This window comes from Somniosus microcephalus, chromosome 23 (assembly GCF_052327205.1).
Source record: "Somniosus microcephalus isolate GS21.2 chromosome 23, FLI_Smic_1.0, whole genome shotgun sequence".
Taxonomy (NCBI): Eukaryota; Metazoa; Chordata; class Chondrichthyes; order Squaliformes; family Somniosidae; genus Somniosus; species Somniosus microcephalus.
This window is the reverse complement of record NC_141009.1, coordinates 72,231,113-72,244,045: the sequence shown is the minus strand read 5'-3', so window position 1 is coordinate 72,244,045 and position 12,933 is coordinate 72,231,113. Positions and strand designations below refer to the sequence as shown.

At 50.7% G+C, this 12,933-nt stretch overlaps 1 protein-coding gene across 1 annotated transcript in view; it reads left to right on the top strand.

The window, feature by feature from the left end:
- LOC147101954 (coiled-coil domain-containing protein 183-like) overlaps nt 1–12,933 on the top strand; it is a 123,099-nt gene that overhangs the window by 24,053 nt on the left and 86,113 nt on the right. Inside the window, exons 2-3 of the mRNA XM_085965161.1 lie at nt 7,065–7,186; nt 11,144–11,221. Of these exons, the coding sequence (XP_085821287.1) occupies nt 7,065–7,186; nt 11,144–11,221 (200 nt within the window). The remainder of the gene's footprint in view (nt 1–7,064; nt 7,187–11,143; nt 11,222–12,933) is intronic.

The following is a 12,933-nucleotide window of genomic DNA, read 5'->3' as shown; positions in this document are numbered from 1 at the left end:
TTTAACAAAATCAATATCAATCAACTTTCAAGAAAACAATAAAGATAATATCAGTAACACTTTTGTTAGTGCTCTATAAACATAAACATTTTCAAAACAGTCAACACATTTTCAAAGCTTTACATTGTACTCAAAGATTAAGTCTATCAGGCTTTTTTACTTCACGTGTGGATCTTCTCAACACGGGTAAGTCTGATGTGTCTTCATGAGATTGTTCTGGCGGTGAATGACAAGATGCAGTTGCGGCATTGTCATCAATCTGCTCTTGAATAGTCTCTCGTGTTTTTAGGAGGGAACGGTGGTTCCTCCTGAGAATCTGTCCTTCCTCAGTTCTAACAGTGTATGACCTTGGTCCTACTTCCTCAAGAACTGTAGCTTTCCTGTTCCATGCATCTGGATCCTCAATCCTGACAACATCATCCCTTGTCAATGGTTTTAGAGTTTTGGATGACTTGTCATAGTATGATTTCTGTTTCAGCTTTAACAGTTGAAGTCTCTGTCTCAGTTCCTCACTTTGCTCTTTTGCACAGCAGGGTAGCGTGGTGCACAACTTGCGACCCATTAGTAATTCAGCAGGTGAAGAACCACAGTCTAAAGGTGAGGCTCGGTAGCTCAGCAGGGTGAGATAAGGATCAGACTTGCTTTCTGTCGCTTTCTTCAGTAGCTGCTTGAGAACTTGAACACCTTTATCTGCCTTACCATTTGACTGAGCATATAGAGGACTGGATGTGATGTGCTGAAAGTCATAATGTGCTGCAAACTGTTGCCACTCCTTACAGTTGAAGCACGGACCATTGTCGCTAATGGCAATCCTGGGAATTCCATGTCTGGCGAAGATGGATTTCACATGCATTATGACACTGCTTGCTGTGGTGCTTGAGAGCAGCGCCATCTCAGGATAGTTAGAATAATAGTCAATCACTATTAGATAGTCTTTACCATTTAAATGAAAAGGGTCCATACCAACCTTTTGCCATGGTGCTGTTGGTATGTCAGCTACTATCATTGGTTCCTTTGCTTGTTTGTTTTGGTGTTTCTGACATGTCTCACATTTGCCTATCATGTTCTCAATGTCCTTATTTATGCCAGGCCAATAAACAGTGTCTCTTGCTCTCCTTTTGCATTTTTCAATTCCGAGGTGTCCCTCATGAATCCTTTTGAGCATGTCTTGACGTAGAGCCTGTGGAATGACTATTCTGTTCTGTTTTAGTAATAGTCCACTTGCGACACTCAATTCTGACATGTGAAAATATTTTGGACAGGAACCTTTTGGCCAACCATGATGAATGTTCTCTATTACTGTTTGTAATACTGTATCTTTTACTGTTTCTTCTGCTATTTGCTTTGATTTTGTGTCTGACACAGGCAGCGCAGCAGTGACCATACTCACATGAACATCCACGTCTTCTTCAGTAGAGCTCACATGACTCATTGTGGGTGCTCGGGATAGTGCATCTGCTAACACTATGTATTTGCCTGGTGTGTAGATCAGTTCAAAGTCATATCTTTGCAGCTTCATCATGAGTCGTTGAATCCTTGGAGACATCTCATTCAGGTTCTTTTTTATGATGGCAACCAGAGGGCTGTGGTCTGTCTCAACTGTGAAGGTGGGAAGTCCATATATGTAGCCATGAAACTTTTCTAGTCCAACTACCAAGCCTAGACATTCCTTTTCAATCTGGGCGTATCGGCACTCAGTATCAGTCATAGACCTGGAGGCATAGGCAACAGGCTTCCAATCTTCACCCTCTGCTTGTAGCAAGACCGCACCTAGACCATCTTTTGATGCATCCGTTGACACTTTGATTCTTTTTGTTGGGTCAAAGAAGGTGAGTACAGGTGTGGTTGTCAGCACTGTTTTGAGGTTTATCCACTCTTGTTCATGTCTTTCTGTCCATGCGAACTCATTTGTTTTATGTAGCAGGTCTCGCAGCCAGGCTGTCTTGGCTGACAAGTTAGGAATGAACTTTCCAATGAAGTTTATCATCCCCATGATGCGTAGCACTCCTTTTTTGTCAGTGGGTTGGGGCATTTTGAGTATGGCGTTTACTTTTTCCATATCTGGCTCTATTCCTTTACCAGATAGATTATCTCCTAGGAAAGTGACTTCCTGGATGCCAAACTGACACTTGGCTTTGTTGAGCTTCAGTCCATTCCGGCGTATGCTCTGTAGCACTTTAGTCAGTCTCTCATTGTGTTCTTTCAGTGTGGAGCCCCAGATGATGATGTCATCAACATAGACCTGAACTCCTTCCAGACCTTCAATTATGTGTTCCATCGCTCTATGAAAGATTTCAGATGCAGATATTATCCCAAAAGGCATTCTGAGGAAACAATACCTGCCAAATGGTGTGTTGAAGGTACAGTATTTGGTGCTCTCTTCATCCAGTTTTAGTTGCCAAAATCCTTGTGAGGCATCGAGCTTTGTAAAGTATCTGGCACCTGACATTTCACTGGTGATTTCTTCTCGCTTGGGAATCTGGTAGTGTTCACGTTTTATGTTTGTATTTAAGTCCTTTGGATCCATGCATATTCTTAGATCATTGTTCTTTTTCTTTACACATACCATGGAGTTAACCCAGTCTGTTGGCTCTTCAACTTTCCTGATGACTCCTAGTGTGGTCATTCTGTCCAGTTCATTCTTGAGCCGGTCACGCAGGGGTGCTGGAACTCTTCATGGAGCATGTACCACTGGCTGAGCATCCTCCTTTAGCTGGATCTTGTAAGTGAATGGTAGAACTCCAAATCCTTTGAACACATCCTAGAAATTATTCACTACAGAATCCGCCGAGTCATCTGGTCTGCTTATGGCACAGTTTATACGGTAGACTCTCTTGACCAGTTCTAAGTCCTCACAAGCTTTGTCACCCAGTAGTGAATCAAGTCTTTCAGCCACAACAGAAAACATGAGATGATGCAAAATAACAACAGAAAATGCTGGAAAAACTCAGCAAGTCAGGCAACATCCGTGGAGAGAAATTTGAGTTGACGTTTCGGGTTTGACCCTTCTTCAAAACTGGAGAGAAAAGGAACTAGATCGAAGGCAGGGCTGCGATCGGACAAAAGAATAAAAGAACCAAAAGAAGTAAAAGAGATTAGAAGCTAGACGAGATGGTAATAGGCTGTGATTAGGTGTAAAGTGTACTGGCAGGGCAAAAGATAGCTGCCAGGTGTGAGCTTTGTCTTTGACTGTCACTTTAAGTCTGCATACACCTAAGCTATCTATTTTCTGTCCATTATAGTCTTTCAGTAGTACTGACTTTTTCTGTATTTTGGGCTTTTCTTTCATATTGTTAATGTCACTCATACTGATTAAGTTTGCTTTTGCCCCAGTGTCTAGTTTCAAGGTAACTAATGCTCCATTTACCTGCAGTGGGATCATCCATTTGTCCTCTTTTACTGCATTAACTTTATGTTCAGCATTGTCCATTTCTGAGGGCTGCACATTTTCTGTATCCTTTTTGATATTGTCACATGACACCATTCCTACAAAAAATGTCTCACTTAAATCAGTGTCCTCAATTACATTAACTCGTTGCCCTTTCTTAGTTTTTACTTTTGAAAAGCATTGTTTGGCAAAGTGATTCTTTCCATTACGCTTTGTGCACATTTTTCGAAACGCTGGGCATTGTCTTAACTGGTGTTTGTAACCACAGCATTTACAATTAAAAATGTCATCTTCCGATTGCTTTTCATTTCTGTTCTGCCCACGTTTCTTCCCCTTGTAGGACACAGCACCGACAGCAGCATTATCACTCATTACAATCGCATCATTATTGATTTCACTGAAAGTCTTCGCGTGCTTTCGAGCTAGTTCGCTGGCTTGGCATATTTTCACAGCATTTTCCAAATTTAGTTCGGTTTCTCTCAACAGACGTTCCCTGACTTTTTTATCATGAATACCAAACACAATCTGGTCACGAATCATGGATGCTTTGAGCTCAGAGAAATTACATGTCTGTGCTTTCAGTTTCAGATCAGTTATAAAGCTATCAAAAGTCTCATTTTGCTGGTGTGTCCGAGAACGGAAGATGTATCTTTCATAGGTCTCATTCTTTTTGGGAGAGCAATGTGCATCAAATTTTTTTAGCACCTCTTCTAATTTTTCTCTGTTCTCCTCTGGATTAAATACAAATGTATTAAATACCTCTATCGCCTGTGGGCCTGCAACCGTAAGCAGCAACGCTATCTTCCTTGCGTCTGGCTTCGTACCGAATCCGATGGCTGCAATGTAGAGTTCGAATTGTTGTTTAAAAGTCTGCCAATTGTAGTCGATATTTCCTGTGAGTTTCAAACGCTCTGGTGGCTTCAAATTCTCCATGTCGCTTTTCACAATTTTCAGCAGATCTTCACCAATCCTCGTACCATATTATGTTCATTAATAAATAGACATTCTTATTATGAACACAGCTAGCTTTTGCTAGACACTTTATTGAGCACATGTGGACTAGGTACAGTATCTGTAGAAGCATCCATCTTGACTGCTGCCTTGTGGATAGCCTAGTGCCTCATGGGTAATGTAGTCTCGAACACATACAGCTGGGTAGTGTAGTCTTATATACATACAGCTATATATAGCTCTACGGCTCCACCTAGTGTCCACTATAGAATGACATGTTAATGATCATTACAACACCCTGTCCCATTTAACACACACTCTAACCCCTCGCTCTCCCCGATCACACCCTGTCCCATTTAACACACACTCTAACCCCTCGCTCTCCCCGATCACACCCTGTCCCATTTAACACACTCTCTAACCCCTCGCTCTCCCCGATCACACCCTGTCCCATTTAACGCACACTCTAACCCCTCGCTCTCCCCGATCACACCCTGTCCCATTTAACACACACTCTAACCCCTCGCTCTCCCCGATCACACCCTGTCCCATTTAACACACTCTCTAACCCCTCGCTCTCCCCGATCACACCCTGTCCCATTTAACGCACACTCTAACCCCTCGCTCTCCCCGATCACACCCTGTCCCATTTAACACACACTCTAACCCCTCGCTCTCCCCGATCACACCCTGTCCAATTTAACACACACTCTAACCTCTCGCTCTCTCCCCGATCACACCCTGTCCCATTTAACACACGCTCTAACCACTCGCTCTCCCCGATCACACCCTGTCCCATTTAACACACACTCTAACCCCTCGCTCTCCCCGATCACACCATGTCCCATTTAACACACACTCTAACCCCTCGCTCTCCCCGATCACACACTGTCCCATTTAACACACACTCTAACCCCTCGCTCTCCCCGATCACACCCTGTCCCATTTAACACACTCTCTAACCCCTCGCTCTCCCCGATCACACCCTGTCCCATTTAACACACACTCTAACCCCTCGCTCTCCCCGATCACACCCTGTCCCATTTAACACACTCGCTAACCCCTCGCTCTCCCCAATCACACACTGTCCCATTTAACACACACTCTAACCCCTCGCTCTCTCCCCGATCACACCCTGTCCCATTTAACACACACTCTAACCTCTCGCTCTCTCCCCGATCACACCCTGTCCCATTTAACACACGCTCTAACCCCTCGCTCTCCCCGATCACACCCTGTCCCATTTAACACACGCTCTAACCTCTCGCTCTCTCCCCGATCACACCCTGTCCCATTTAACACACGCTCTAACCCCTCGCTCTCCCCGATCACACCCTGTCCCATTTAACACACACTCTAACCCCTCGCTCTCCCCGATCACACCATGTCCCATTTAACACACACTCTAACCCCTCGCTCTCCCCGATCACACACTGTCCCATTTAACACACACTCTAACCCCTCGCTCTCCCCGATCACACCCTGTCCCATTTAACACACTCTCTAACTCCTCGCTCTCCCCGATCACACCCTGTCCCATTTAACACACTCTCTAACCCCTCGCTCTCCCCAATCACACACTGTCCCATTTAACACACACTCTAACCCCTCGCTCTCTCCCCGATCACACCCTGTCCCATTTAACACACACTCTAACCCCTCGCTCTCCCCGATCACACCCTGTCCCATTTAACACACACTCTAACCCCTCGCTCTCCCCGATCACACCCTGTCCCATTTAACACACACTCTAACCCCTCGCTCTCCCCGATCACACCCTGTCCCATTTAACACACACTCTAACCCCTCGCTCTCCCCGATCACACCCTGTCCCATTTAACACACACTCTAACCCCTCGCTCTCCCCGATCACACCCTGTCCCATTTAACACACTCTCTAACCCCTCGCTCTCCCCGATCACACCCTGTCCCATTTAACACACTCTCTAACCCCTCGCTCTCCCCGATCACACCCTGTCCCATTTAACACACTCTCTAACCCCTCGCTCTCCCCGATCACAACCTGTCCCATTTTACACACACTCTAACCCCTCGCTCTCCCCGATCACACCCTGTCCCATTTAACATACACTCTAACCCCTCGCTTTCCCCGATCACACCCTGTCCCATTTAACACACTCTAACCCCTCGCTCTCCCCGATCACACCCTGTCCCATTTAACACACACTCGAGCCCCTCGCTCTCCCCGATCACACCCTGTCCCATTTAACACACACTCTAACCCCTCGCTCTCTCCCCGATCACACCCTGTCCCATTTAACACACACTCGAACCCCTCGTTCTCTCCCCGATCACACCCTGTCCCATTTAACACACGCTCTAACCCCTCGCTCTCTCCCCGATCACACCCTGTCCCATTTAACACACACTCTAACCCCTCGCTGTCCCCGATCACACCCTGTCCCATTTAACACTCACTCTAACCCCTCGCAAACTGTCTTGTTCAGTGTTCCATTTGACACACAATTTCCCTTTTACTTCCTTGCTCCCATGTTAATTTTTCACACTTATCCTCTGGATCTACATCTGTTGGTTGTAAATAAGGCAGCATGCTGTGATCTGACAGTGTGTAACATGTGACAGGCGGTGTGTTAAACTAATCTGTTAGCTTCTGATTATTGTGTGGCCGAACACACTGCTGTTAAGTTGAGATGTTTGCATGATCAATGAGGTGATGGCTTTTTGCTCTTGAGTTGACTTTCAGAGAAGTACAGGAATGCTTACTACCAAACCGCAGAGAAAGAGATAGCGCAGAATGCAGATAAAGTTACGCACACACGCAAGGATGTGATGCAGGACAGCGTTAAGTTCCATAAAGCTGATCGGGTGAGTGAAACAGCAACACAGAAGAATTTTTAGGAACATTAGACTCAGCAACTTCCCCTTTATAATAAACCAACCCCACCGACCCCCCCCTCCCCCTCTCCCCAACCCCACCGACCCACCCTCTCCCCCTCTCCCCAACCCCACCGACCCACCCTCTCCCCCTCTCCCCGACCCACCCTCTCCCCCTCTCCCCCTCTCCCCAACCCCACCGACCCACCCTCTCCCCCTCTCCCCAACCCCACCGACCCACCCTCTCCCCCTCTCCCCAACCCCACCGACCCCCCCTCTCCCCAACCCCACCGACCCACCCTCTCCCCAACCCCACCGACCCACCCTCTCCCCAACCCCACCGACCCACCCTCTCCCCATCTCCCCAACCCCACCGACCCACCCTCTCCCCCTCTCCCCAACCCCACCGACCCACCCTCTCCCCAACCCCACCGACCCACCCTCTCCCCAACCCCACCGACCCACCCTCTCCCCATCTCCCCAACCCCACCGACCCACCCTCTCCCCCTCTCCCCAACCCCACCGACCCACCCTCTCCCCAACCCCACCGACCCACCCTCTCCCCCTCTCCCCAACCCCACCGACCCACCCTCTCCCCCTCTCCCCAACCCCACCGACCCACCCTCTCCCCAACCCCACCGACCCACCCTCTCCCCCTCTCCCCAACCCCACCGACCCACCCTCTCCCCAACCCCACCGACCCACCCTCTCCCCCTCTCCCCAACCCCACCTACCCACCCTCTCCCACTCTCCCCAACCCCACCGACCCACCCTCTCCCCCTCTCCCCAACCCCACCGACCCGCCCTATCCTCCTCTCCCCAACCCCACCTACCCACCCTCTCCCCATCTCCCCAACCCCACCGACCCCCCATCTCCGCAACCCCACCTACCCACCCTCTCCCCATCTCCCCAACCCCACCGACCCACCCTCTCCCCATCTCCCCATCTCCCCAACCCCACCGACTCCCCCTCTCCCCAACCCACCCTCTCCCCCTCTCCCCAACCCCACCGACCCCCCTCTCCCCAACCCCACCTACCCACCCTCTCCCCGTCTCCCCAACCCCACCTACCCACCCTCTCCCCGTCTCCCCAGCCCCACCTACCCACCCTCTCCCCATCTCCCCAACCCCACCTACCCACCCTCTCCCCGTCTCCCCAGCCCCACCTACCCACCCTCTCCCCATCTCCCCAACCCCACCGACCCACCCTCTCCCCATCTCCCCAACCCCACCTACCCACCCTCTCCCCATCTCCCCAACCCCACCGACCCACCCTATCCCCCTCTCCCCAACCCCACCTACCCACCCTCTCCCCATCTTCCCCAACCCCACCTACCCACCCTCTCCCCATCGCCCCAACCCCACCGACCCACCCTCTCCCCATCGCCCCAACCCCACCTACCCACCCTCTCCCCATCTCCCCAACCCCACCTACCCACCCTCTCCCCATCTTCCCCAATCCAACCTACCCACTCTCTCCCCATCGCCCCAACCCCACCGACCCACCCTCTCCCCATCTCCCCAACCCCACCTACCCACCCTCTCCCCATATCCCCAACCCCACCTACCCACCCTATCCCCCTCTCCCCCACCCCACCTATGCACCGTCTCCCCATATCCCCAACCCCACCCAACCTATTGGTGTTTAAAGTAGGGAACCTTCCCTTGACCCTGGAAGCCCAGCTGGAACAGCAGCAGAAGTTGCCCACAGGCACATCTTATTTACATTGACCTCTGACCTCTGGCCCATCTCTGCCGATTTTAGCTCCATTGCGTCTGTAATCCAGGATGAAATGACTGAGCACTTGGAGGAACTAGTTTATCCATGGCAGTTAGTATGCATTTCTAAAAGGCATTTCTAAGGACTATGCTGATATTATTCATAGTCATACAGCAAAATAGAAGGCCATTCAGCCCATCTTGCCTGTGCCGGCTTTTTGAAAGAACTGTCTAAATAGTCCCATTCCCCTGCTCTTTCCCCATAGCCCTGCTTTGAAGGGATGAGAGAGGTTGGATAAAGGAGATGCAGTGTGTGTGGTTGATCTGGATTTTCAAAAAGCAGTTGACAAAGTACCAGAAGATATATGGCAAAAATATTGGTGCATGGAATTAAGGGGAATTGCCCACGTGGATCAGGAGATGGTTGGAGGATGCATGGAGGGATCAAGGTAATTTCTTTGATTGGAGAGCTGTGGTGGGCGGTCTGTGTTCAGGCCACTCTCGCTGTATACAGAATGATCTTCCCATAACGATTGAAGGAACATTAAAATTTGCTGCTGACACCAAATTGGGTGATATGGCGAATTGTGACCAGCACTGTGAAAGACTGCAGTAAACTGGTTGGATGGGCAGGGAGATGGCAGGTACAGTTCAGTATAAACAAATGTGAAGTTATACATTTTGGAAGTAAGGATATGGACAGGGAAAACCCCTTGAAATGGTAAGAATTTAAATGTATGGAGGAGCGGGGAACCTTGGTGGCAGCTCAAGTAGGAGAGGTTATGAAAAGGCAAACTGCATCCTTGGGTTTGTATCTGGAGGCATTGAATACTATGAAGAGAGGCTGGGCAGATTGGGTTTGTTTTCCTTGGAGCAGAGGAGGCTGAGGGGGGACATGATTGAGGTGTACAAAATTATGAGGGGCATAGATAGGATGGATGCTGAGGAGCTTTTTCCCTTAGTAGAGGGGTCACTAACTAGGGGGCATAGATTCAAGGTAAAGGGCAGGAGGTTTAGAGGGGATTTGAGAAAGAACTTTTTCACCCAGAGGGTGGTTGGAGTCTGGAACTCGCTGCCCGGAAGGGTTGTGGAGGCTGGAACCCTCACAACATTCAAGACGCATTTGGATGAGCACTTGAAATGCCATAGCATACAAGGCTACGGACCAAATGCTGGAATATGGGATTAGATTCGACAGGGCGTGATGGCCGGCGCGGACACGATGGGCCGAAGGGCCTCTATCCGTGCTGTATAACTCTATGACTCTATGACTCTAAGATGGTCATGTTGAACTTATACAGCACACAGATGTGCTGCCTTTCTCCCCCCCCCCCCCTCCCCCCAATGGAAGACCCCTCACCACAGTGCTCCAATCAAAGAAAATTCCCTTTATTCCTGTCCTTTGTTTTCTGCCTTCCTACCACCTCTCTATCCATGTTACAGGTCCTTTAGCTCAGGGGAAAAAACTGCCATCGCTAACCACCCCAGCCAATCACGTCAACCAATCATACAGTGCGGGGGACATAATATGCATCGATCCCTCTATGTGATGGCAACACTTGTCACCTGCCTCAAGCCAGGAGCAAGCCCGTGCTGGACTTTCCCAACTGCCCTGCTTGTCTGCTCATACTTGTGACGTTTCCATCTGTGGGAGCTGTTGGATGCCTGTGAGTGAGGGGGTCCCCGCTCAGGCTGACTGTTCAGCTGGCACTATGCACCAGCCGAAGCCAAACCCTTTCCTTGTGAGATCAACTCGCAGGAACATCGAAACAGGAGAGCAACCCCTCGAGCTTGCTCTGCCAGTCGATCAAATCATGGCTCATCTGTAGCTCAGCCCCATTTACCTGCCTTTGCTCCCTATCCCTTGATATGCTTACCTAACAAAGATCTAGCTGTCAGTCATGAAAATTTCAGGTGCCATTGATTGGATTATTGCCAGACATTCAATATCTTTTATTATAAAGACAAATGGAGGGGAATTTTATATCCTAGATATTTTTTCATACTGTGGTAGTTGGTTTCTTTGATTAACAGCACACTGAAACATCAATGAAATTGTTCCAGTGCTGTGATGTGGGAAACTGAAGGTATTTGGAGTGTGAAATAGGATCTATGGCTTTCCCCGCAGCTAATTACAGGAAACATCAATGTCTGGTACATTTGGTAAGACTCATGCAGTGTTAAGCACCGTGTCTGCCCCTTGTCTCACTCTGTCTACTTTTCCTACAGGTGGTCGAGAACATCATTGCTCGAGAATGTGAGGATCGAAAGGATTTGAAACTCTGCTTAGCAAAAGCTACCATTGAGGTATCAAAAGCGGACAGTTTGATTTCACACACTAGTGCACAATGTCATTCCCAGAGACTCTGAACGTATCATGGGGAACCATGGGTGGGGGGGTGTGGGTTGGGGTGGGGGGGCGGGTTGGGGCGGGGGGTCTGAGAGGGGGGTGGGGGGTGTGGGTTGGGGCGGGGGGGTGTGAGGGGGGGGTGGGTTGGGGCAGGGGGTCTGAGAGGGGGGTGGAGGGGTGTGGATTGGGGCGGGGGGTGGGGGGTGGGGGGTGTGGGTTGGGGTGGGGGGGTGGGTTGGGGTGGGGGGGGTGGGTTGGGGCGGGGGTGTGAGGGGGTGTGGGTTGGGGCAGGGGGTGTGGGGGGGGTGGGTTGGGGCGGGGGGTGTGAGGGGGGGTGAGTTGTGGCAGGGGGTGTGGGGGGGGGTGGGTTGGGGCGGGGGGGTGTGAGGGGGTGAGGGTTGGAGCGGGGGGTGTGAGGGGGGGTGGGTTGGGGCGGGGGGGTGTGAGCGGGGGGTGGGTTGGGGCGGGGGGTGTGAGCGGGGGGTGGGTTGGGGCGGGGGGTGGGTTGGGGCGGGGGGGGTGAGCGGGGGGTGGGTTGGGGCGGGGGGTGGGTTGGGGCGGGGGGTCTGAGAGGGGGGTGGGTTGGGGCGGGGGGTCTGAGAGGGGGCGGGGGGGGGGTGTGGTTTGGGGCGGGGGGTCTGAGAGGGGTGGGGGGGTGTGGATTGGGGCGGGGGGTGTGAGCGGGGGGGTGGGTGGGTGTGGATTGGGGCGGGGGGGGGTGGGGGGGTGGGTTGGGGGCGGGGGGTGGGGGGGTGTGGGTTGGGGCGGGGGAGTGAGCGGGTGGTTGGGTGGGGGTGGGGGGGGTGTGGGTTGGCGTCGGTGCGGTGGTTTGGGGCAGGGGGTGTGAGCGGGGGGGTGGGGGGGGTGTGGGTTGGGGCGGGGGGGTGGGGGTGTGTGGGTTGGGGGGGTGAGCGGGGGGGTGGGGGGGGTGGGTTGGGGCAGGGGGTGTGAGCGGGGGGGTGGGGGGGTGGGTTGGGGCGGGGGTGTGAGCAGATGTGCAGCAGCATCTACTTCCGCCTTATGGATCAAGGACTAATTAATAGAAAGAACTGTAACCAAATTGTATTAACTTTTATAGACAACTGAGGTGATCTTTTTTTTCCCCACACTTAGACACGACAAACACGTACCACTCTTTAACCTATCATAGTAAAAGATCAAACTTAACATGAAATCCTTATATATTTCGACCTGGAATATCCAAGGTCTACGCTCTTCAGTGCTAGAAGTGAAGAGTAGGACCCCAGAGTTCATAGAAGAAACTAAAGATCTAGATATTATCATTTTACAGGAAACTTGGTATAAAGGAAAAGGACACACTGGCTGTCCCCAAGGGTACACTGAGCTGGTGGTCCCCTCCAATAAATTACCAAGTGTAACCCAAGGCAGAGACTCTGGAGGCATACTGATCTGGTTTAAAACAGAACTTAAGAATTACATCAAATTTATAAAAAAGGGCGAAAACCATATGTGGCTCAAACTTGAGAGGAAGATTATCTCAAACACCCAAGATGTTTACATTTGCGCACTTTATATCCCTCCAATCGATTCCCCGTACTTTAAAGAGGACACCTTCTCCAACATGGAGGGGGAAATTATCCAATACCAGGCCCAGGGGAACATGTTGATCTGTGGGGACCTCAATTCAAGAACGGGCGAAGAACCAGAC